Genomic DNA, 24,875 nt, shown 5'->3' with positions numbered 1-24,875 from the left:
AGAGGAAATTGAAAACCTTCTTGTTGAGAATTCCCAAGTGATTTTTGGTTCAACTCCCCTAAAAAACTAACATTCCCAAATTTTGGGAAAAAACCCAAGTTATCTTTGAGATTTGTATGCACATTTACTGATCACTCCCCTCCCAATGTAAACTAAAAAAACAGTCTTGGAAAAACAGTGTCTAAAATTTGTAGGACTGGAGAGGGTGTAAAAATTCCAAACGTTTTGGATTTTTCCCCATAGACAAACATTTTCTAGAGGAGTATCTGTGTTTTATTTTGCTGCAACAGACTCATGCTGCAATCCTATAACCACTTACCTGCTAGTAAGCCCCACTGAACCCAATGGGACTTACTTCTGAGTATAGTATTGCACTTTAAAGACTAACAGATGTTATCATTAACGAATATGCTACCAAACTTCGTTAGTCTCTAAGGTGCTACAAGACTTTTGTTGCTTTTAAATATTCAGGTTCTCATCCTTGTAGCATATCTGGAAGAAGTTTATAAGTTAGGTATACAATTATCATGGTCTGTATATTGCTAAGATTTTTTTTCTGTCGTGATCTAGAGATGCAACATCTTCTGCGGGTGTGTGTAGAGAACAGACACACTCTAAAATGACCTGGTGTCATGAGAAAGAAAGGGAGGTACTGAATATTTAAACATGGAATGCAACATTTCAGGAAGCAATCAGTGTTCATTTTCTCTTGTCTTGCAATGTTCATAATGCAAGGTTCCTCTTTCATCATAACAAATGCGCTGACCACTAAACACACTGGAGTAACATCATTAGGGGCTTCAAAGCTCTTATATGCATTCTGTTTTTTTTTATTTCTTGTAACAGGTGGGAATGGGAAATGACCAGGTAATACCTGTACTTGCAGATAACTTGTATAATTTCCTGAAAAGATTTTTGGCTGATTTATGGATCACTCTTTCCTTTCCCCCTGACCAAACAGATTTTTTTCCAGAATTTAGTTCCACATGTCCAAAATAGTCAAAGGGAATATGTAAAAATTAACACATAGTCAAGATTCCTTAACATGGATCAGCTTTCTTTTAAGATTGTTAAACTACTGCTAACAACCAGAGGGATTTAAAAGTGGTAGAATGCGAGTATTTCCCACCTTCTTCAGATAAATACTTATGAGTCTGATGGACATTCTAACCTGGATTAATCAACATGAGGGTGCAGAACCAGATGGTGGCAGTTACAAGTAGTCATGCATATTGAACACATTAGCAGATGAACTGGGGCTACCTGTCCTGTGTATCTGCATGCGAGTGCTTTGTCAACTGTGGAAAATTACTCTGCCAATCTGAACTCTGCTTTCCTGAATGACAATCACCAAGAAGGCTTACATGTAGTTCAGAACATGATTCTTGTCATTCCCACTTTTCTGCTCTGTTCATCCTCCCTCTCTTTTTCTCTGGGGCATCCACTTTATCCACACCACTACTCTTATCATCACTCTTGTGCTTTTCTTCCACATTAGGTGCCCTCTGTTCTCTCTTCCTTAGTCACATATCAGTGTGCTACCTCTTACTTTGCATTTGCTTCCTAAGAACATTAACACTCCATGACCCTTTTCTTTCTTTCTTTCTTTCTTTCTTTCTTTCTTTCTTTCTTTCTTTCTTTCTTTCTTTCCTACTCCCCACCAAAACTGGATTGCACATGTCTTCCACTGCTACTGTTCCTGCCTTTCCTTACAGGGGTCTCTTGTGTACTTTCCACTAAAGGTACAGGTGGTGGTGGAATTCATTGTTCTTTCCTTGCCAAGTCATACCAGTGTAAACTCCCCCATCCCATCACTTTTTTTTCCCTCTGGAAGTACATTCTGTGTGCCCCATTGTTCATGCCCCCTCCCAACTATATTATCTTTTCTCTCTACCATATAATCAGACACCCTCTCTCACCTGGTTCCGTTCACCCATGCTTCTTACGAACAAACAACATTTTCCCTGCGAGTACATTGTCTGCAAATGATGTTATTGTACGCCAGTGTGAATATGATTAGGACTAATCAATAGAATGAGAGATTTGTAAGTGACCCAATGGATACTGCAGTCCCTTTCTTTTCACAGCAATAGTTTGCTGTAAGGGAATCTGGTGCATGTGGCCTGGACCAGGCTGTAGGGAGGAAAAACAGGCTGAAGTTATATTGAGACCTCTTAGTATTATTCAAAAGAGACAAGTGGAAGAACATTATTGTAAGTAAAGTTCTAAACTACTTAAAGATCTAAAGCCTTTTGAAAACTTTATACACAAGCACAGTCAATTCTGTTATGCTCCAAAGTGCCAAAAGACTGAGCAAGGATGAATGCTGATCCACTTTCATAAAATCAAAGGGTTTAAATTTTTTTTTTTACTGTAAAGACATAATTTGAATAAAATTTGACCCTTTCCTCAATAGTCTTTGGGTCAAATTGAACCTACCATTAAAATTCTCTAATATCTTCCTTAAATTAGCATTTCAAAACTCAGTTTAAATATTCACAGAGCTCTTTTTAATAAACTTAACAAAATTCAAGTAATTTCCTTCAACTTTCTTGATTGAAGGAAGGCAGTGGGTAGAGATATAAAAAGATTTACAGCTACGAGCAAAACCTGAAATCAATTATATATAAAAATAACATAACACATGGAATGAAATTAATCAAAAGGAAAAAATTTCTACTATATGATTCTCTGGTCTGCTACCTGCAGGCAAGGAACGTAAATGAAAAAAAAAAATCAACATTCTTCTCTCAGATAAGGAAAAAATTAATAAAAATGTTTCCTTCCTACAGATCCCCTGATGCAACTTATGTTAAAAGTGAGCAGCTGCAGGAAGGACTTGCTCATTTAAAATAGCTTCCATTTTCTTTGCCCAGAACAAAAATAGGTTTTGCCTTGCTGTTAAGCTCAATTACATTGAGTTTGTCTGGATTTGCAGTGTCCAGAAAGCACTCCTGTATCTTCCCACTCCTTGTTAAACTGTTGTAAATCAACTTGTAAATGTTTCCTTTGGATCAGACTCAGAAAGGTATTGAGAAAATAAATGTTTGTTTATACTGAGAAAATAAATAATCTTGAACCCATTTGAATGTTTGGGTTTCAACCTGTTACTTATTGGGAGCATGAGAGAGCATTGCTGCCCAAACCCTTCCGTTGGCTCACTAAATTTACCAGATGATGGGGAGCATCATCTGGTAAATTACGCCCTCCATCAAGGGCCGTCTTGGGGTCCCAGTCTGGCCCTCTGGGGTTCTACAGATGGAGATTCTTGAGGGAACACACACACACACACACACACACACACAATTAAAATCGGGAGTTAGTTGGTCATCCCTTTTTGACTGCATTCCCATTGACCGATTCTCAACATTGCCCAATACCTAAATACTTGGGTCTTACATTGGATAGAATGCTTTCTTTTAAGCAACATTGCCTGAATGCTAAGGCTAAAGTATGTGCTAGGAATAACATCATCCGACCATTGACAAACTATACATGGGGAGCCCAGCCAGCTACGTTACGAGCATCAGCTATGGCATTGAGTGTCTCTACTGCTGAATATGCAGCACCAGTATGGAACACATCAGCACATGCGAAGCAAGTAGATATTGCTGTGAATTAGGCAATGCGCATAGTGACGGGATGCCTCAAACCGACACCCATTAATAAACTATATTCTCTTGTTGGCATTGCTCCACCTAAGATTAGAAGGGAAGTAGACGCAGATGCCAAAAGAACTAAGCAAGAGACTGACTCTCGTCACCCTTTGACTAAGGATGGACGAAAGTCCCTTACCTGGTCCCGCAGCTGTGTTCGGGGGGGGGGGGCGTCTCCCCGGCCGCGAAATAAAAAAGTAAATTGAAAAAAGAAAACGTGATAGGCTACGTAACGATTTACGTAGCTTATCACGGCTGACTTTGAAAATCTAGCCATGATAGGCTACGTAAATCATTACGTAGCCTATCACTTTTTTTTTTAACTTTACGGGGTTTTACTTTACGGGGAAATGGCGGTGGCGGCAGCTGGTCGGAAGACCGGCCACTGCCGCCACCGAAACGCCGCTGGGACCTGCCGCCGAGAGGGACATTCGACAGAGGTAAGTTGGGGGGGGCGGGGGGTGTCGGAGAATTTCACCACCAATTTCGGGGGGCTGAATGCGTTGGCATTTGGTCTCCCAGAGATTCGTGGAGAAATTTTCCGCCATCCCTACCTTTGACGTTATATTCCCCCAATTCGTCGACTTAGATCTAGAAAGAGCTTTATGTCAAGAACTAATATCCTAGAGGGGACCAAAGAACAGAATCGGATAAATAAATGGAGGAATGAGTGTACTGATTTGAGTATTTTAACGAAGGAAGAAATGGCCGCTGGAAATACTCTCCCTTACATAGTTTGGAGGACAATGAATAGGATGAGGGTGGGGGTACCAAGGTGTAAGACGAATTTATTTAAGTGGGGGTTGCTGGTTGATGACAATACATTATGTGAATGTGGAGAAACCCAAGACCCAGCGCATCTGATGGTGTGTCGATTACTGCCGGAGTCTTGTACTGTTGACGATCTACAGCAAGCTAATGACAAAGCTGTGGCAGTGGCTACATTTTGGCAGAGCAAAGTTTGATCTGGACACGAAATAAATAAATGAAACACACTTCATTGGAAAGCTCTTGACACACGGACTCCAGGAGTAACAATGGTTTTCACTGTAATTCAAAGTCAGGGATTTATATCTAGAAAGCTTTTTAAAAAAAGAATGAGACTATCTTCTATGACAACGTACTATAAAGTTTTATTTTTAATATAAAAAAGTCAAGTATAATGGAACAAACACAGTTAATTGCAAATTGGAGCAAAATGAAATATGAACACAAAAAAGGCTCTGTACACTTTTATAAACACTGGTGCAGGCCAAAGTACAATGATATGCCAGTAACATACAGCCTGTAAACAAATCATGAAGGGATTAAGAGACACCTACAATGAAAAATAAGCCAGTCATAGTATAGTTTACACCAACAACATTGTATTTAAGGAAGTTTTGTAAAGATAAAAGATGTAACATTTTGTTTCAGGGTATTAGTTAAGTTAAACCTTTTATTAGAATTATTTTTTCTCTGCGAACTGTGTTCACAGGGAACCAACTGCTTGTGTGATTTTATTCTTATTTTGGTTTTTGTTGTTGTTGTTCAGTCGTTCAGTTGTGTCCGACTCTTCGTGACCCCATGGACCATAGCACGCCAGGCCTTCCTGTCCTGCGCTTTCTCCCGGAGCGTGCTCAAGTTCATATTCATTGCATCGGTGATGCTATCTAGCCATCTCATCCTCTGCCGTCCCCTTCTCCTTTTGCCTTCAGTCTTTCCCAGCATCAGGGTCTTTTCCAGGGAGTTTTCTCTTCGCATTAGGTGGCCAAAATATTTGAGCTTTAGCTTCAGTATCTGTCCTTCCAATGAGCACTCAGGGTTGATTTCCTTTAGGATGGACTGATTTGACCTCCTTGCAGTCCAGGGCACTCGTAAGAGTCTTCTCCAGCACCACAGTTCGAAAGCATCAGTTCTTCGGCGCTCAGCCTTCCTTATAGTCCAGCTCTCACAGCCATACGTTACTACTGGGAAAACCATAGCTTTGATTAGACAGACCTTTGTCAGCAAGGTGATGTCTCTGCTTCTTACTATGCTGTCTAGGTTTGCCATAGCTTTCCTCCCAAGGAGCAAGCGTCTTTTAATTTCATGGCTACAGTCACCGTCTGCGGTGATCTTGGAGCCCAAGAAAGTAAAATCTGTCACTGCTTCCATTTCTTCCCCTTCTATATGCCAGGAAGTGATGGGGCCAGATGCCATGATCTTCGTTTTTTTAATGTTGAGTTTCAAACCATTTTTTGCACTCTCCTCTTTCACCCTCAACAAGAGGCTCTTGAGATTCTCTTTGCTTTCTGCCATTAGGGTGGTATCGTCTGCATATCGGAGGTTGTTGATAATTCTCCCGGCAATCTTAATTCCAACCTGTGATTCATCCAACCCGGCATTTCTCATTATGTACTCTGCATATAAGTTAAATAAGCAGGGTGACAATATGCAGCCTTGTCGTACTCCTTTCCCAATTTTGAACCACTCAGTTGTTCCATGTCTGGTTCTTACTGTTGCTTCTTGACCCTCGTACAGGTTTCTCAGGAGACAGGTAAGGTGGTCTGGTACTCCCATCACTTTAAGAATTTGCCACAGTTTGTTGTGATCCACACAATCAAAGGCTTTAGCGTAGTCAATGAAGCAGAAGTAGACGTTTTTCTGGAATTCTCTTGCTTTCTCCATGATGCAGCGAATGTTGGCGATTTGATCTCTAGTTCCTCTGCCTCTTCGAAACCCAGCTTGTACTTCCGGTAGTTCTCGGTTCGCATACTGCTGAAGCCTAGCTTGTAGGATTTTGAGCATCACCTTGCTGGCATGTGAAATGAGCGCAATTGTGCAGTAGTTTGAACACTCTTTGGCGTTGCCCTTCTTTGGAATTGGAATGTAAACTGACCTTTTCCAGTCTTGCGGCCATTGTTGAGTGTTCCAAATTTGTTGGCATATTGAATGCAGCACTTTAACAGCATCATCTTTTAGGATTTTAAATAGCTCAGCTGGAAGACTGTAATCTCCGCTAGCTTTGTTGTTACTAATGCTTCCTAAGGCCCACTTGACTTCACTCTCGAGGATGTCCGGCTCAAGTTCAGTGACCGCACTATCATGGCTATCAGGGACATTCAGATATTTCCGGTATAGTTCTTCTGTGTATTCTCTCCACCTCTTCTTAATCTCATCTGCTTCTGTTAGGTCCCTGCCTTCTTTGTCCTTTATCATGCCCGTCTTTGCACAAAACGTTCCCTTGAGATCTCCGATTTCCTTGAAGAGATCTCTAGTCTTTCCCATTCTGTTGTTTTCCTCGATTTCTTTGCATTGTTCATTTAAGAAGGCCTTCTTGTCTCTCCTTGCTATTCTCTGGAACTCTGCATTCAGTTGGATATATCTTCCCCTTTCTCCCTTGCTTTTCGCTTCCCTTCTTTCCTCAGCTACTTGTAAAGCCTCATCAGACAGCCACTTTGCTTTCTTGCATTTCTTTTTCTTTGGGATGGATTGAGTTGCTGCCTCCTGAACAATGTTACGGACCTCCGTCCATAGTTCCTCAGGCACTCTTGTCTATCAGGTCTAATCCCTTAAATGTATTTGTCACCTCCACTGTATATTCATCAGGGATATGATTTAGGTCATACCTGAACGGTTTAGTGGTTTTCCCGACGTTCTTCAATTTAAGCCGAAATTTTGCAAGAAGCAGCTCATGATCTGAGCCACAGTCAGCTCCAGGTCTTGTTTTTACTGACTGTATGGAGCTTCTCCATCTTTGGCTGCAAAGGACATAATCAATCTGATTTCGATATTGACCATCTGGTGATGTCCATGTGTAGAGTCGTCTCTTGTGCTGTTGAAAAAGAGTGTTTGCTCTGATCAGCGTGTTCTCTTGGCAAAACTCTATTAGCTTTTGTCCTGCTTCATTTTGTACATCAAGGCCATGCCTGCCTGTTATCCCGGTGATTTCTTGACTTCCTACTTTAGCATTCCAATCCCCTATGATGAAGAGGACATTTTTTTTGGTGTTAGTTCTAGAAGGTGTTGTAGGTCTCCATAGAACCGATCAACCTCAGCTTCTTCGGCCTCAGTGGTTGGGGCATAGACTTGAATTACTGTGATGTTGAATGGTTTGCCTTGGATTCGTACTGAGATCATTCTATCATTTTTAAGATTGTACCCCAGTACTGCTTTTCCCACCCTTTTGTTGACTATGAGTGCTACTCCATTTCTTCTAAGGGATTCTTGCCCACAATGGTAGATATGATGGTCACCTGAATTAAATTTGCCCATGCCTGTCCATTTTAGTTCGCTGATTCCCAAGATGTCGATGTTCAGTCTTGCCATCTCATGTTTGACCACCTCCAGCTTACCTTGATTCATTGATCTGACATTCCAGGTTCCTAAACAATATTGCTCTTTACAGCATCGGATTTTCTTTTCACCACCAGACACATGCACAGCTGAGTGTCCTTTCGGCTTTGGCCCAGCCGCTTCACTCTTTCTGGTGCTACTTGGAAATACCCTCTGCTCTTCCCCACTAATATATTGGACACCTTCCGACCTGAGGGGCTCATCTTCCGGTATCATCTCTTTTAGCCTTGTGATACGTTCCATGGGGTTTTCTTGGCAAGAATACTGGAGTGGGTTGCCATTTCCTTCTCCAGTGGACCACATTTTGTGGACCACAGAGAGCCAGTGTGGTGTAGTGGTGAGAGTGACGGACTGGGAGCCGGGAGAGCCGGGTTCTAGTCCCCACTCGGCCATGGAAACTCACTGGGTGACTTTGGGCCAGTCACAGACTCTCAGCCCAACCCACCTCACAGGGTTGTTGTTATGAGGATAAAATGGAGAGGAGGATGATAATGTAAGCCGCCTTGTGTTCCTTGCAAGAGGAAAAAAAGGCGGGGTATAAATGCAATCAATCAATCAATCAATTTTGTCAGAACTCTCCGCCATGACCTGTCCGTCTTGGGTGGCCCTGCACGGCATAGCTTATGGCTTCACTGAGTTACGCAAGCCCCTTCGCCACAACAAGGCAGTGATCCATGAAGGGGATTTTGGTTTTTACATTATGCTTTATGATACTTTATGTTGTATGGGTTTAAATTTTATTTTGTGAACTGCTCAGAAAACTTTGGCTGTTGGGCGATGTAATAAGTGAATGAATGCGTGAATGAATAAATGAATAACCATGGATATTAGGATTTATCCCTAATGAAGTGAGTTAAGAGAAGCCCATTTGGGTAGGAGACTCACACATAATCATATTATATTAGGGTGCACGTATGGCTTTGGATTGAAGGTAGTATTCATTTTTCCAAGCAGAATATAGAAAGGCTTAAGCAGGAAGGCTTTCGATCATTTCTTTATCTGACATTTCAGATAGTAGCTATTTTTTCTCAGGTAGAAAAGAGTGTGCACCTATATTACCAGATCTATGAAAAGAAGCAGACTTTGCAGGATATCAGAGCTGAATGAACCAAGTCACCTCTGTTGAGTATGCATGGGAAGGAATACATCAAGAACCCCAACCTCCTTCTCTCAAAAGCAGACTGTGCTGACTCAGTGCAGAAATTGTGACCAGACCACCGTTTGATGTGTAGTTTCTCTTATGCAGTGTACACATAGCCTGTTGCCATGCATGAAAGGTCTCTGGATTGGGGTGCTAATAATCTGGTTTCATGGTTTTAATCTGCTATGCTTTATAATTTTTGTTTTAATTTAATTTTAACTTTTTTGTTTTTTGAACTGTTTTTATTGTCTGAGGGCCACGGTGGCTTAGTGCTTAAGATGCTGAACTGCAGACTGGAAGGTCGGCAGGTCAGCGGTTCGAGACTCGAGTGCTGCGTGACAGAGTGAGCTCCCGTCTTCAGTCCCAGCTTCTGCCAACCTAGCAGTTCGAAAGCAAGAAATTGCAAGTAGATAAATAGGTACCGCTTCGGCGGGAAAGGTAACAGCGTTCCGTGCACCTCGGTGTTCAATCATGCTGGCCACATGACCACGGAAGCGTCTTTGGACAGTGCTGGCTCTTCGGCTTAGAAACGGGGATGAGCACCGCACCCTAGAGTCGGACACGATTGGTTGAGGACACCTTTACACCTTTTTTACCTTAAGAGCATTTGTACTTTAGCATAGGAAATAAATAAATGAACAAACATATTCTCTTCTGAAATATATTCTGTGAAATTATAAGGTGATTGATTAATAGTACTGCATTAAAAATAATAATACCACAATTATTGTAACTCAATAATTAATGAGAGTGTTTAGAATGACTGACTTCTATTATATGCAAATATTAATTTGTTTGGTAGATCACTGATGTGAAAGATGATTCAGTAAGTACTGAATCAAGCTTTGTATCTCCCGTACCGTTTTTTAAGATTCCATTAAGGAAAACTGTGGTCTGCCTATACTTTTCTATCTTAATTTATACTTACATTAAGTATAATATATATACTTAATAACTTATACATTATAAATAAGTAATTTATACTTATATTTATAAGTATAAATTATACTTGATAAGTATAAGGAGGGTGATGAAATAGTGAGGCCTCTTAGAAGAAACTAGTTCAATAAGTGTAAAAAAATCATAAATATCTAGTTGTGTGTCCCTACTCCTATGTCCTTAATGTATTTATCAAGTGAATATTTTTGGGGAAGTAATATGACTGCTAGACAGTTTTGCTGCACCAAAACCATTAGATTAAAGAAATGGGTGAAAGTTATATTTCTTATTAACTTGAAAAAATACTTGAAGGATGTATTTTAAGTAACTTTTGGAATTAGATGATTATGCATTTTTAAGTTTCAGAATGTTGCATTTTGCTGGAAAAAATCAGGATGGGTGGTGGTGGGGAAATGGAGCCTCAAAAAATGTACCCAGTGGGATTTTTGTTTTAAAACTATCTACGGCCTAGTAACTAACTCCCTAGGGGTGCAATCCTATGTATGTTTAGAGAGAGAAAAGTCCAGCATTCCCCTGTATGACTGGCTGGGGAATGCTGGGCATTGTACAACTTTTTTCTGTCTAAAATATGCATAAGATTTCACCTTAACTTATCCAACTCGGCTAATATCAATTTCCTCAAAACATTTTTCCTCACCTGTACAGAAACTAAGCCTGTGTAATTGCATTCATTCATCTCAAAATCTAGAGTGTAATCTCCTCAGGGCAATGCACCTTCTGATTGTTTATGTTTCTTATTTTATTCTGTAAAATGCTATATGTATCTGTGAATAGTAATGGGTTGTATCCAATGGTGTACTTGCATTCATGGAATGGTCTTTGATCAATTGGAGCCTTCTGTGAACAGAAGGGGAGGAGGACATGTTTGCTGTTTCATCCTTCCCCCTGCAGCGTGCCCCCAGGTTTGTAGTGCATCCCCCCCAGTCAGCTCTGGAGGGTTGGAGGACCTTCTGAAATACTGTGGTAGGTGTCAAAAGAGGCTTCAAAAGGAAGGAGGAATCACCAAAATCACCTCACCACTTTCCTTGGTAGAAGTATTTGTTAGTGTAAGTGGATTGGAAGGACACTATTGGATACAACTCAACAACAACAAGTATGGGCAATATCCAGCAGGGTCATTCTGCAAACTCAAATACTGCTAGTGGTGCTCCACCAAATATTTTGGTTGAGCAAGTATTTGCCCATTATGTTTGCGCAATTGGTTTTGCAAGCAGTTGCACAACCGGTCGCACAACAAGTTGTGAAAGCAGAATGCACAGCCATGTCCACAACAGGTTGCATAATGGGTTGCACAGGAGTTACGTACAACGTATTGCACAGTGGGTCCTAGTTTCTGCTAGCGCAATGTCATTTGCGCCAAAGGAACAACACAGTTGGATAGTGCTCTATGTATTCACAGCAGTATGTATAAAGGCACATTTTATGATCTACGTTATTTTTAATAATGAAATACTTTTAAATACTGTAGTATAAAATGTGAATATAATAGAGATATACATATAGATCAATATTCTTTAGAATTACAAATTGTATATTTAAATAGCTTCTGAGCTTTTATTCTTTGCTGCCGGGAAACCTTTTATTCTAAGAACATCCATAAAAGTTCTAAGTAGATAGAATTTCTCCAACTCTGTTCTTCCTTGTAGGGCTTCATGTTTCATCTATTTCATTACCAGCGACAGTGATGTGGGGCAGAAAATTTTCTGGAATTGTTTAAAGTGCTTTATTATTCTGTGGATTTTTTTCCATTTTTCAGGGATTACCCCTAGCAAGTATGTGAAATAATATACATATATCATTGAAATACGTATACGTTTCAGTGTGAAATAGAACTAATAGGTAGTGATAGTGAAACTGAAAGTGCCCCAAAAACCTCAGTGGAAGAGAGTGGAACTCTGTTGAAATAGATGAGTGGTTGCCAGCATATCATACACAGTTATTTAGGTTGCTAAAATCTAGTAGTGTATCCACAGTTTTCAGTATCTCCCGCCTTACATTTATACAGTTTGCATAGGAAAATTCCAATTAAAATGTCTTCATAGCATAACTTTTAAATCACATTAGGGGAGCAATCCAGTGGCCACTAGACACTGTCTAGAGGGCCATAGGATATGCTCATTTCTGGGAACAGACCTCGCAGCCTGCTCTCTGAGGTCGGTTCCCAGAAAACCGACCTCCCCCATCGCCCCTGCTGCCTTGGAGAAGCCCTGTCCTCCGTGCTTGCAAGAGGAGCATGGAGCGACTGAAAAGGGGTGGGGCTGGGGGGCATTCAGGGGCGGGGAGAGTGGAGCTGCTCATATGACACATCCAATGTGTTGTTCGGCAGCTTCTTCTCCCAGTCGCCCCCCCCCCCCGCCGCTTGACAGCCGAAAACGGCTGTCTAGCAAAAAATAGCAAGGCAGGAGAGCCGTGGAGGGAACGATCCCCCCTGTTCCTTTCCTGCCTTCTTTTGGATAGGTGGTCTCCTCCGAGTTCAGAGGCAGACGCCTATCTAGTTAGGATTGCGCCCTAAGTGTGCTTTAATTTTTTTCCTCAAACATCTCAGGTCAAATACTTGTAGTGTGTAGGTCCAAAAAATTAACATGTGGCATTTATTTTTAGTTCTGTTTACTAAATACACGTGAAATTAACATGTTTAATTCGATCCCTTAGCCTAAGAAATGTGCATAGAAAATTTTCTGATGCAAATCACTATATGCAAATTAGTCTGATTTGCACAGGAAAATTTTCCTAGGCAAATCCATTTTTTTCTGTAAAACCCACATCGCTAACTGTCATGCTCTTTCATTTTTAGCTAGTCAGTGACTTCCTTTCTTTGAATTCCTTTAAGGGAAAAGTTGTGTGTGTATATGTGTATGTGTGTGGGGGACTAATTACATGAATGAACATGATTACATGGATTAATTACACCTCTATGCTATGTATATGGGCCTCTATGCTATACTTCTAGTTCATATGTGACCATAAGTGTATAGTGAGGGGGAGGTGCTTATCCTGCCCCTACACAATGCAGTTTGGACCATAAGCCTCATGATTTTATGAATTGTATCTTGAACATACTAATTGTGCCTGTGCCTGTTACCTCTGCATGTCCCTCATTCAAATCTCACCTCTACCATTTTAAAACATCCATCAATTAGAGGGTCAAATTTAGTGCATATGAATCCAGAAGTAATTGTTTTTATTTATTTATGGAAGTTATTTATACCCTTCCCTTCAAACAAACTTTCCCAGGGTGGTTTTACAATAAAAACAAAAATGCTATAGGCAGTGCCCAATACTGCTGCTATGCCTCTGCTCAAGGGCGTCGTTATGGAAGGGCCCCGGATCTTTTGAGCTGTCCTAATCGCCATTTTTTTTACATTTTCCCATTGACTTGCATTGGAAAACAGAAACAGCCATAACATTTTTATTTTGTGTGATAAATACATGAAATCTGGAGACCTGGTAGCCCCCAGGGTGCTGATTGAACCCACCCAATTTCAGGCAGTTAGGTCCAGTGGTTTTTGTGCTAGCCCTGCGTAAAGTTTCCTTTTCTCAAAGACTAAAAGAATAAGTAAAAACTGCCAAGCCACATGGGGGATTAGAGATCCTAATCAGAAGGTGTTTAAGGTGACCATTAGGAGGTCACTGTCCCTAATCTCTGGTGTAGGTATTTTTTGAGGTGAAAAAAAACTCCTCTCCCCCTACTTTTCTGCTCTTACATGCCCACTCTTGGGAGCTCGCTTGCCATGAAATTTTGAAGAGGGAGAAGGAAGGGAAGAAAGAGCTTCATGTGAAATACTGGTATTTCACACAGCACCTGATTTTACTGCCCCAAAGTGGAAGCTTTGGCTTCTGCAGAAGTTTAGTAGCTTCAGTACAGCAAAGGATCCAGTCAGCCTCCACAAACTTCTTTCTCCCCCTCCACTTTAATTTCTCCGAAATAGCTGTAGGATTCAAATTCTCCTCATAAAGGAGAACACCTCATAAAGTTAATTTAAATATGTGCGATCCTTACAAACCCTCCACAGCCTCCTAAATTCCTCTGAAGCCATTTCATGAACCTCTCTGAAAGGAGCCATTTAGCCTAGGGAATTCTTTCTACATCCCCCTCCCGCATTTCCAATCACCATTCTTCTTCTTCCCTCCCCTATCCTTTCTTTCTCTTCTTTATTCCACCTAGAGCATATCTTGAGGAATTCTTACAGAGAATTCTCTTCGGTGGGCAAGAGATGTTCTGAACTGTATTTGACTTTATACAAACAGACAAGAGGGTTGGTTTTTCTCCTTCTCACTCAAGTCTTTGAGAAAAGTGGGTTCACATGGTTGCAGAGAAACAAATCTGGGGCTGTTTCATTTGTCAGTTGCCATTGCCCAGCAATAGGAAGGGCGTAGCTCAATGGCAGAGCACACGCTTGGCATGCAGAAGGTCCCAGGTTCAATCCCCAGCAACTCCAGGTAGGGCTAGGAAAGAATTCTGCCTGAAACCCTGGAGAGCCACTGCCAGTGTTGACAATACTGGGCTAAATGGACCCAGGGTCTGACTCAATACAAGGCAGCGTCCTGTGTTCCTCTGAACAGAAAGCTTTAATAAGGAGTTTAAGGAGTTTTTGTTTTTTTTTTAAGCGGAAGGAAGATAAATACTGCTCATTTATACAATCCTATGCACACCTACTCAGAAACCCCATTATGTTTAATGAGGCTTACCTTCAGGATAGGATTCTGGCATGAATTACTTTTGCAGGGAGGTTTGCACCTTGATGTTCTGCATGTTTACTCAGAAATAAGTCCTGAGTTGTGAGCATGGTATTGTAGGCTTAATACAGTGCCTACCCAATTCCATCTAATGAATTGACTACCCTTTCATCTCACACCTATGCATGTTTTGTCATTTGTGGTTTTTTTGCCCCTCATTTTGCATGAACTCTAGCTTCATTGGTGAGGGAAAGGCACTTAGTACATGCTCAGAGTTTCTCCATAAATCAGCCCTAGTTTTGGAAACAGACTCATCGGCTGAAACCTGGTGAAGTCTTGGTACAAATGAAGTTATGGGGAGGAAGATACATTGAGAGCTTGTGCATAACAAGGAGGAGGTAGAGGAGAGTTGCACAAAACAAGACATCTGTTTTTATGAAGAGTTGCTGGAGGATGATAGGATGAGGAGGGATGGTTGCATGGAGGGGAATAGAATTGGTAGGGGGAGAATGTAAGTGCTCAGTGGTGAAAGAAAAGCATTCTGCATATGCTCAGAGGCACTCTATATTTAAGAACATAGGAAGAGCCATGCTGCATCAGACCAAGGTCCATCTAGTTCAGCATTCTGTTCACATAGTGGCCAACCAGATGCCCATGGGAAACCCACAAGCAGGACATGAGTGCAATAGCACCTTCCCACCCATGTTCTCCTGCTGCTAATATTGGTGAAACGTAAATAAATTCTAGTCATTCTAAATTAGAATGCATGTATATCCTTCAGGAACTTTGCAGGTTTCTTGCCTGGGAGACACCTCTAATGACATGTGCATTTTCATACAAATTTACCCAAAAAACTACTGGGGAAGGGGTGAATGGAAGGGAAAGCAAATCCCTCCCTCCCTCAAATTGGAGAACTCCCCTTCCACATGAACTGTTGCACCTATCCTTCTGAAACGTTGCTGGTTTCTTACTTGGGGACAACTCTAGGCTGTCTGTAATTTTCAGAACAGTGGTCCACAAGGAAAATAAGGAGAGATGTCCTCTTTTGGAGACCTCAACATGTCAAGGCCACCTTTGCACAAAAACCCTTGTGGCTATCATTCTGAAATTTGGAGACATGATCTCCTCTGATGGGGCAATGAATCCTAAAATGTTTATCCAATTCTTCCAAGTAATAAAAATGTTTTTGGCAGTTCCCTTTAAAAGAAAATCAAAACATAAACCCTGCACCTATTTTTCTGACATTGGGCAGGTGTACTCCCCTTCTAGGGGGCTACTATGCCTGAAATGATCATCCAGTTCTGACCAAGAGAAAACAGATTTTCTTCAGTTCCAGTGGTAGTCAACAGGAAGCATAAAGACTCGTTTTTCCAAAGCTTGACTCAGGTTTGGTGCTGAGCTGAAATGGTCTGACCACAAATTGGCCCGAGCAGAAGCAGGATGTTCTCCAAAATGCTGAATTGGGGTCTGAGTTGAAGTGGGGTGGGGGGTCAGTGCACACTTCTTACGTATGTATGTAATCTATACACACCGCAAGCACACTGCATGCACACACCACACACACATATTAGAGGTGCCCTTAGGCTTGGATGCAAATGTGTGTTATGGGCCTGTGCCCTAGATCTTTTAAGAACCTAGCAACGCCCCTGTCTCTGCTTGTTCTGTTGTGCCTGTGGGACCCACTGCTAGCACAAGAGGAAGACAGCCCTTCCTGAAGCATACCCAGGAATGAGCAGAATTGAAATGCGCATTTCTCGAATGGGGCAGGTCAGCAGAGCTCCCTTCTCCGAGTTCCGTTGATCAGCCCTGTCCTGGAAACTACCGTTCCTGCTCGTTTCTGGTTTCTTTGGGAACTAATAGCTTCCCGTGGCTCTAGCGATGGTCCTGCTAATGCTGTACATAATGTTGGATACTGCCCAATCGAAATACAAGAATAGAACAAGAATAATACAAAGTATATAATAAAATAACAGTAAAAATAGAATGAATTAATACACTGACCAGCTTTAGGCAAACACTATTTCTCAACCTTAGTGCTGCCCTCTGCAATATCAGTGTGATAATACTGATCTACTTTACAAAGCTATAGTAGGAATTACTGAGTTCATGTATATAAAGTGTAATGAATATGCTAAAGTATAATATAGAATTATTAACAGTAGTATTAGTATTAGCATAATTAATTGTTATCCTTTGATGTGCGTGGCCTGATTCTGGTTTGTGAGTTAGCCAACACAACTGCTTTTATTTCTTGCACACTATAGAAAGTTTTGAGAACCCATGTTTTAGGTACAAAGAAATGCAATTTGGAATCTGTTTTCTATGATAGTCTCTGATGATATATTGTGTCTTCATCCTAACGTAAGAGAAGTCATTGATGTGGCTTATTTATAACTTCAGTTGGTCCCTCTGGTGTGTTAAAAATGGTGTCTTATGACAATTTTCATCTTTCTATTTTTTGGGAAATGAATGTAACCTTATCAGAAAGGGTTACACCTCTCAATTTTTCAAAAATTTTTCTGATGATCATGTGTAGTTAGCAACCATGTGACCAAATTCTAGCCTGATAAGATAATCTTCCATTGGACTGTATTGAGATGTTCTCACTTCATGCTAACACGAGTAACGATATTTAGTCTCTACTAACAAACTGGAGTGAAACTTTCTTTTAGTGAAAGTTAATATTGATTTCAAGATTGATTAAATAAATACTGGTTTTTATTTTAATTATTATGGGTTGTCATTCATCCTTTTCTGCAACTGTTTATAGCATAGAAATATTAGTGTCATTTGCAGAATTTAGGCTGCAGTACTGTACACACCTGGGAGTAAGTATCATTGAACCTACTACTTCTGGGTAGACATGAATAAGATTGTATTGTAAGGAACATTTTAGAAACCCAGCTTTTCCTAATAATTGAGCAGTTTCTCACCTTTTGGATGACCATCTACTTCTACATACAGACACTCAAGCGAAACCCTTTAGGTACAGATTTCCTACCTCATACTTTTATGTAGTATTGCTTGTAAGTTATTTTTGGTACAATGTTGTTGGTTTTTTTAAAGGCCCCCTTGAGGATGCTGTTGAGGATGAAGAGGAAGAGTGTCTATCTGAGGAAAATGACGTTATCTCCAAAGAAGACTTTCCTCTGGAGGGAAGCTTTTCTGCAGAATTTGAGTCTGGGAATCTGAGCTGTGAAGAAGTGGAATACTTTTGTAATAAAGGTAATAAGCATTATGCAATCCTAGGGTCAGGTGTCATTTGTGCTGAGTCACCTTCCTCTTGAATATTTTCCACAAAAATTTACCTTTTTGGAAAAAGAATTGCTCCTTCTTACTTTAAAAAGTTGTGGTTTCAGTAATTGAGGTTGTGATATATCATTCTGACTTGTTTGATTCTGAATTTAGGATTAATAGGGTGTTGTTGTTTTTTACAGCGCACGGTAAATGTGGTATGTCTTTTGTTTGGTTTCGGCTCAAAAACATTTAGTTCTGGTTTTAGCCATCAAAACCTGGTTTTAATTAATTAATATCTTACGTTTTGTCAGCCATCCCCGCCCACATAAAAAAAAAATATCTGTGATCCTAATTTCCTCTTTCCCTCCACATGTGTGGAGGGAAAATAATGGATCTCAAAAGTACACCATGTACTCAATTATTTTTAATTGACCACCTGAATGCATAGTAATCCCTACTGCTCATGTGCTTATAGCTTATAGCTTCTCAGAAAGGAAGGAAAAGCTTTCCTGTGGAAGCTTGTGAATACCCAAATAGAGCTTCTTCTCTTATTTTGCGCATGCATTACTTTTTTTAGAAAGGCAAGAAAAATGTAATGAAGAGTTCTTTTTGTTCTGTTTTTTTTTTTTTTCCTGAGAGAAGGTGGTAGTGTGGCCAACGTTCTTAATGCAACAATCACTTCTGAGAGGCTTGTAAAACAGTAGTAAAACATAAGGGTAGGGTTGATGCCTTTCAGCATGTTGGAGCCAAGCCATTTAGGGCTTGAGAATTTGGGAATGAACAGCTTCAAGGAGAAGGGAAATATTGATACAAGTTCATGGGTGAAATTCAGCCAGAATTAAGCATTCTTACATCTCCTTCAAGAAATAATGGGCCTGGTTTGGGTGTAACATATTCCTGCTAATTAAGCTACAATACTCATGGGTCCACATAGTCTGTCCTCATGCGGCCCGTTTCTTCTCAGTGGACCACGATGAAAGATTTCCTGGGTTTGTTTATTTGTTTAAGAAATGTTTGCCCCATGTTTCCCCTCCAAAAAAGGAGTCAGTCAAAGCAACTTAACAAAATATAAAAAGCATAAAATCAATAATCATTAAAAGCAGCAGCAATGACAACCCCCCAACCCCAACCAGTAAGTAAATAAAATTAAACAACTGTCACATGTTTGTTTAAGAAAAAAGTCTTAAATCGTTGGTGGCACTCAAACAAAGGGGAAAATCATCTAACCTCTTAGGGCAAACACGGCTTCAATCACAATGTGCCAAGAAGGGAGGAGGAAAAGGAATGGTGTGCATAAGTATAAGGCTTGTACATATCTCAACTCCTGTCCCTTAGCTTCCCTATTTTCCATATCTTTTCTCAGTCCACAGCCTGTCCTGCTGTGATTTGTTTAATTCCAGCCAAATTGTCAACTTCTGCTTTCCTCATAGAAGCTGGACTGCACACTTTTGTTTCCCCAGGAGTTGAAGTTTTGCCAAACCAGCTTAGAGAGCAATCCTATGTCCCCTAGAAAGGATCTGAGGGAGATAAGATTTTTTAGTTTCTAAGCTCGTAGTCGGGAAACCGTGCTCCCCTCCCTCTCCCTCGTAGTCGGGGCAGAGAGAACTGCAGCGGCTGCCATTACATTATGCCTGTCCGTGCTTGTAACATGGAGCACGGACAGGGTGAAAAGGGGGTGTTCCTGAGGGTGGGGAGATGAGGAGACCGCGGAAGCTGTTTTAGACAGCTTCCTATGCTGTCTCCAGCCCCGTTCCTGCCCCTTCCCCAAACTGCGCATAGATGCCCCAAATCGGGTGTCTAAGGCAACTGCAGGGCAGCCAAAGCATGGAAGGAATCCTCTTCTCCATGCTTCAGCTGCCCTGCGTTGGATAGGTGGTCGCCTCCGACTTCAGAGGAATTCGGGGTCGACCGTCTGCCTCACCCTTAAGTCAATCAGAGGCAGAAGTTTCCCCACCATAAACTCAAGATTATGCAGTTCATTTTCTCATATGTATTAATCTAAGATGAAATCTAAAGAAGCTATTTCTGTGTGGCAACTGGATGTCCAATGGAGCTTGCCTTTATAGTTTTCACTGTTTCAGCTCCCACTGCCAATTCACTATATGGGTTTTGAAACCTTACAGTAATTTGCCCTGCTGGCTGTTGATGCTGCAGTGGTGAAAACAAAACAGAAACATATCACTGCTACATATATATAGTGTGTAAATGACTTCCGTTAATCATGATCCTGACTTCTGGCTACTTTGAAAAATTAGAACCCTCAAAATATCAACTTAGATGTCTACATAAGTGAAGGAAGAAGTAAAACTTTGGTTTAAAGTAGGATTGCAGAACCTCAGGCCCAGGGGTCAAATCCAGCGCTCCTGGCATCTCAGTCCAGCCCTCTGGGGTCCCCAGATGGCCACACCCCTTTCCCCTGACCACTGATTGTTTGGTGGTTTCTCATTTTTTGTGCAGTTTCCCCCCATTCTAAAAGGTCGAAATACATTTCCTAAGGCTTAGTTACTGACAGTAAGATTTTAAAGCTAAAATATGCTTGTACTTTTGGTATTTTCACCCCGCCCCTTTTTCCTTTGGCCCAGCCCACCACCAGAATGCAGCTCCTGAGAGCTTTTATGAAATGCGGAATTTGGTGCTTGGGCTGAAAGAAGTTCAACACCCCTGGTTTAGAGTTTTGATTACTTATCTGTTCCCAGATCATGGGTTTTGTGAAGACATTGCTTCTTCAAAGACCCCCCCTCCCCCAAAGGCTACATGTTCATTGATTTCTTGATACGTGTTGTGACTGGCAGGTGATATGTATAGGAATATTCACAAAAGAGTCTTCGCTACCACAGTTCCAAATGAAATTGAAAAGGATATTTCTAAGGAAGAAAGTGTAATCTAATCTCTTTCCAGCTGAAATGGAATGACAAAGAAGTCTACTTTGAAGTGCCTCGAACCTATCTAGATGGAGAAGGGGAGTATAATGTCATTCTTGGAATTTCTTTTAGTGCTTTAGGAAGCTTTGTGGAATGGTAAGGGACTGCAAAGTCTATGAAAGGGACCTTGAAAATTCACTTGAAGTTGCATTGGATCATATTTTTTTTACAAGCTCTGTATAGACTGTAATTAATTTTTAATGTCCAATGATGTCCCAAGCTCCACTTCATATCAAAGGGTGAGAATCAGTACAGCCAGTATAAATATAAAAATGATTGGCTTGCTTTTCTTGGTTGGTTAAAAATGAATGCCTTCAGTTTGCTGCAGTAGAGTGGAATCTCCACCTCCATTCACCTCCCCATTCATAAGAACATAAGAAGAGCCATGCTGGATCAGACCAAAACCCTATCTAGTCCAGCATTTTGTTTGCACAATGGCCAACCAGATGCCCATGGCAGCCCACAAGCAGGGCATGAGCATAATTGCACCCTCCCATTGATGTTCCCAGCAACTAGCATACAGAGGCAAACAGCCCCCAATAGTGGAGGTAGTATACAGCCATCATGACTAGTGGCCATTAATAGTTTTATCATCTTGCAGATAAAAAGATGGTGCAGATGGTGAAAGTGTGTGTGGGGGGGTAGGGGGCATTTCAGAGATTTTGGAAGATGGGGTAATGAAATTTACGTTTCTCTTTCTAAGAAACTTCACCTGTGATTATCCCTCCATATGTTTAGGAGGGAAGTTAAGATACTTTTATTCTACCTTGCCTGGGACACTGATTGAATAACTGAATTTGACCTGCATTTTTGCTGCCTGAGGAATTATGCTTGATTTTATTATTGGCTGTATTTAATGCAAAGCCAGATTTTATGTTAACCGAGGTTTGTTGCCATAAATCATCTTCCCAATGAGCAAGACTTGTTTCCTCTATTTCTGGTTTAGTTCTGTTCAGTCCATTTTGCCAGCCTTCAGAGTGGTTTCATTTTCACGCTGCTCTTGCTGGGTGCTTCTCTTTCAGGGTGGACAGTAGCACAAAGAAGCCAGGGAAAACCCACAGTTTGGGGCAACAACAAGCCATAGTTTAAACAAGCCAGTCTTTGTAAGCCAGCAACAAACCATGATTTTTATTCATGTTTTGTAGCTGGCTAACAAACCATGGTTTGTTTGCAGGGATGGGTTCAGACACAATCACAAGCCAGATTTCAACAAACCACACCATAGCTTAGCATTATATGCAAACCAGACCATTGTGTTTTGATACTGTATTCATACTTTGATCATGAACCACATGGAGTTATTATCTCTCCCTATATAAATAAACGGTGTGCAAGATGCAGTTAAATGATGTGGACTCTGATTATAGAGTTTGCAACCTGTGTTAGATAGACCTTTCATAGGGAGGGGGAGCGTATCAATTATTGACTCAGTATAATTATGGGTAGCATAGGGCATGGTCAGTAGAAGTGCTGGTAAACTGAAACTAAGGTGGTTCAGCAGAAGAATTAGGAAGGACCAAAAGGAGCAGCAGGAATTGGCTGGATCCGTAGGTTCAGGGATGCTGCTTAAGAAGCTTAGTAGCTGAAATGAGACTTCATGTTACATATGCTACCTACATTATGATTCACTATCCATTTCATTGGTCCTTATAAAGGGATTCCCCTACTGTAGATTTTGGAACTTTATTATTAGGTTACTAATGAAGTATCTTCTGTTATTATAGTTGGGCTTGAAATTCAGGGATGGAGCAGCAATGAGTCTTTTATGTATGAGTCAACAAAGCACGAGGCAAATGTAATACTGGTTAAGACACAGCGAACAGCTCATAGAAGCATACACTTTCTCCCTACTAGGCTTCCCATTCTCCCCTTGGTAGTGAATTCCTCCCAGTAGGGGAGCAATTGGTTTTCTGCAGGAAATTTGTGGTACAATATTGGGGCATGGATGTTTTCCCCATGGTTCAGAATCTCCCTGTTGCCATGCCCATAAGCACAGTGTCAGGGGCAGGGGAGGTTTCCAAATGGCCGTTACCTTGTTCAGAAAAGTAACAGTATCCTCCTGATTTATGATTGTACAACAACCACTCCTGGCTCAAATTAACCGTAATTCTTCGCTCTATAAGTTTGGGATAGGTTTGGACTGATAAGAACAGTTGATAAGATGTTACGTGCCAAAGAGTGGTGGATGGTAATCCATGTTTTTTCAATATTCATTTATAAATACCACCTCAGTGATGGACTCAATTGAAATTGGTCTAGAAGCTAATATTGTCTACCAAAACATCACTGCCATTTGAACTAGTGAAGAGTTTAACAAGAACTATATTGTTTGGTTTATTCTGTCAGCCAACAATACGTATTTTAGTAAATACCATTCAATACATTCAGATGTGAGTAAACATGTTTATCTGGAAGGTGTTGTTTCATGGTACAAAAGAAGGCAATAGTGGACCCATGTTAGTGATAGCAGCCGTTCCTTGCACAGGGTACATATAGCACCAGTCATACCTGTGCCAGAAACAGCATGGTCAGCTACAGGCACAGAGCATTAATCAGGTAGGTTGTAGTAGGACCTGGCAGAACAATTGTAATTACTTTCGATATGGGTCTGTACATCTCACTGAAGTAGTAGCAAATGAGTCAAAGACATGTAGACCAACTTGCTCCTTGACTAGGTGAACTGCATATAACAATGACAGAACTGAGTGCATTTATGATTTCATTAGAAACAGTAGAATTGATACCACATGGATTGGAAGTGATTTGTATGGATCTGCAACAACCAATTCCAGTATTGCAGGAAAACGTGTGAAGAGGAATAGAGGCACATCTGATGAGTCTAAGTTTTGTTATACTGTACAATAACTGCAGTTAATCCATATGTGAAGGATAATATCCAATGTGCTATTGAATGCCCACAAGTTGCATGTAGATTGCTGATAAGCAGCTTTTACCTGTTCTTGACTCAGGTGATGTGTTCCAGAAAATGAATGTCTATGATACAGTTTTCTAAATGTTTTCCAGTGCCAAGGCCATGCTTTTTTACACAGAAATTATCTTAGACCTATTTTTGTTCATAAAGGCAGTGAGAACAGGCAGTTGGCAACTCTGCCTGTCTTCTCATGATACATGTGTGATTTTTTTTTTTTTTTGCCCATAAGCATCACTGTGCATGTATGATATCACTGTATCTGGCCAGTGGCAAGTCTTGAGTTATTTGCCAAGTTCTGTCAAGGTTATTAATAAAAACATTATGCCCTCCTGTACAATAGGAGCAGATCATGCTCTTGAACATGTGAACTGAAGCATGAAAGTGAGTTGTGGTCTAATTGGTCCAACGACGATTCCATCAGCCCACACATGTTTGCTTAATTGCACCCGCTATGGCTGTTCTGGCTGCTCAGTGTAAAGAAATGGCGGTAGTACCACACAGCAGCATGGATATCAAAAGAGCTTTCTTAGAGTGACAGGAGGGTAATGTAGCCAAAGCTGTTGATGGGCTTCAAAACTCAGGGAATATCAAATGTCTGGGAAGCAATGTGGCAGTTGCATACCGCATCATAGACAGCACAAGAATCAGGAATGTCTCGCCAAAAATGTTGCCTTTTTCAAATGTGAAGACGAAAGCAAAGTTAACAGCATACTCGGCATATGAGGTTATTGATACATTTGCCAAATGGTTGTAACATGGAGAACAACAGTGGCGGCTACTAATTGTCAGTTGGTGTACCTAGGGAGCATACAAGAAGAGGCTAATGTTCAAACGATACTTTATGAAGTTGATGCAACTTTACAAGGTGCTACTTGGTCCACATTCACTTGCGCGATACTGAAGTTGTGGCACTAACGCTGCAACGATACCACATGTTGTGTCCATAAACATCCTACATTATTGGCACTGGTCAAAGGAAAAGGCAAGCTCTTCTTCAGTGATGGTCTAGGGTGAGAAAGTGTAGACACTACCTA

General features: G+C 40.9%; 1 protein-coding gene across 1 annotated transcript in view; it reads left to right on the top strand.

The window, feature by feature from the left end:
* The window catches only part of ZFPM2 (zinc finger protein, FOG family member 2), a 486,615-nt gene that overhangs the window by 75,044 nt on the left and 386,696 nt on the right, over positions 1-24,875 (top strand). Inside the window, exon 2 of the mRNA XM_084848943.1 lies at positions 17,818-17,976. Within this exon, the coding sequence (XP_084705069.1) occupies positions 17,818-17,976 (159 nt within the window). The remainder of the gene's footprint in view (positions 1-17,817; positions 17,977-24,875) is intronic.

Source organism: Heloderma suspectum, chromosome 4 (assembly GCF_057233095.1).
Source record: "Heloderma suspectum isolate Gila_16-S chromosome 4, 16-S_ref, whole genome shotgun sequence".
In the NCBI taxonomy this organism is placed as follows: domain Eukaryota; kingdom Metazoa; phylum Chordata; class Lepidosauria; order Squamata; family Helodermatidae; genus Heloderma; species Heloderma suspectum.
This window is presented reverse-complemented; position numbering and strand designations above follow the sequence as displayed.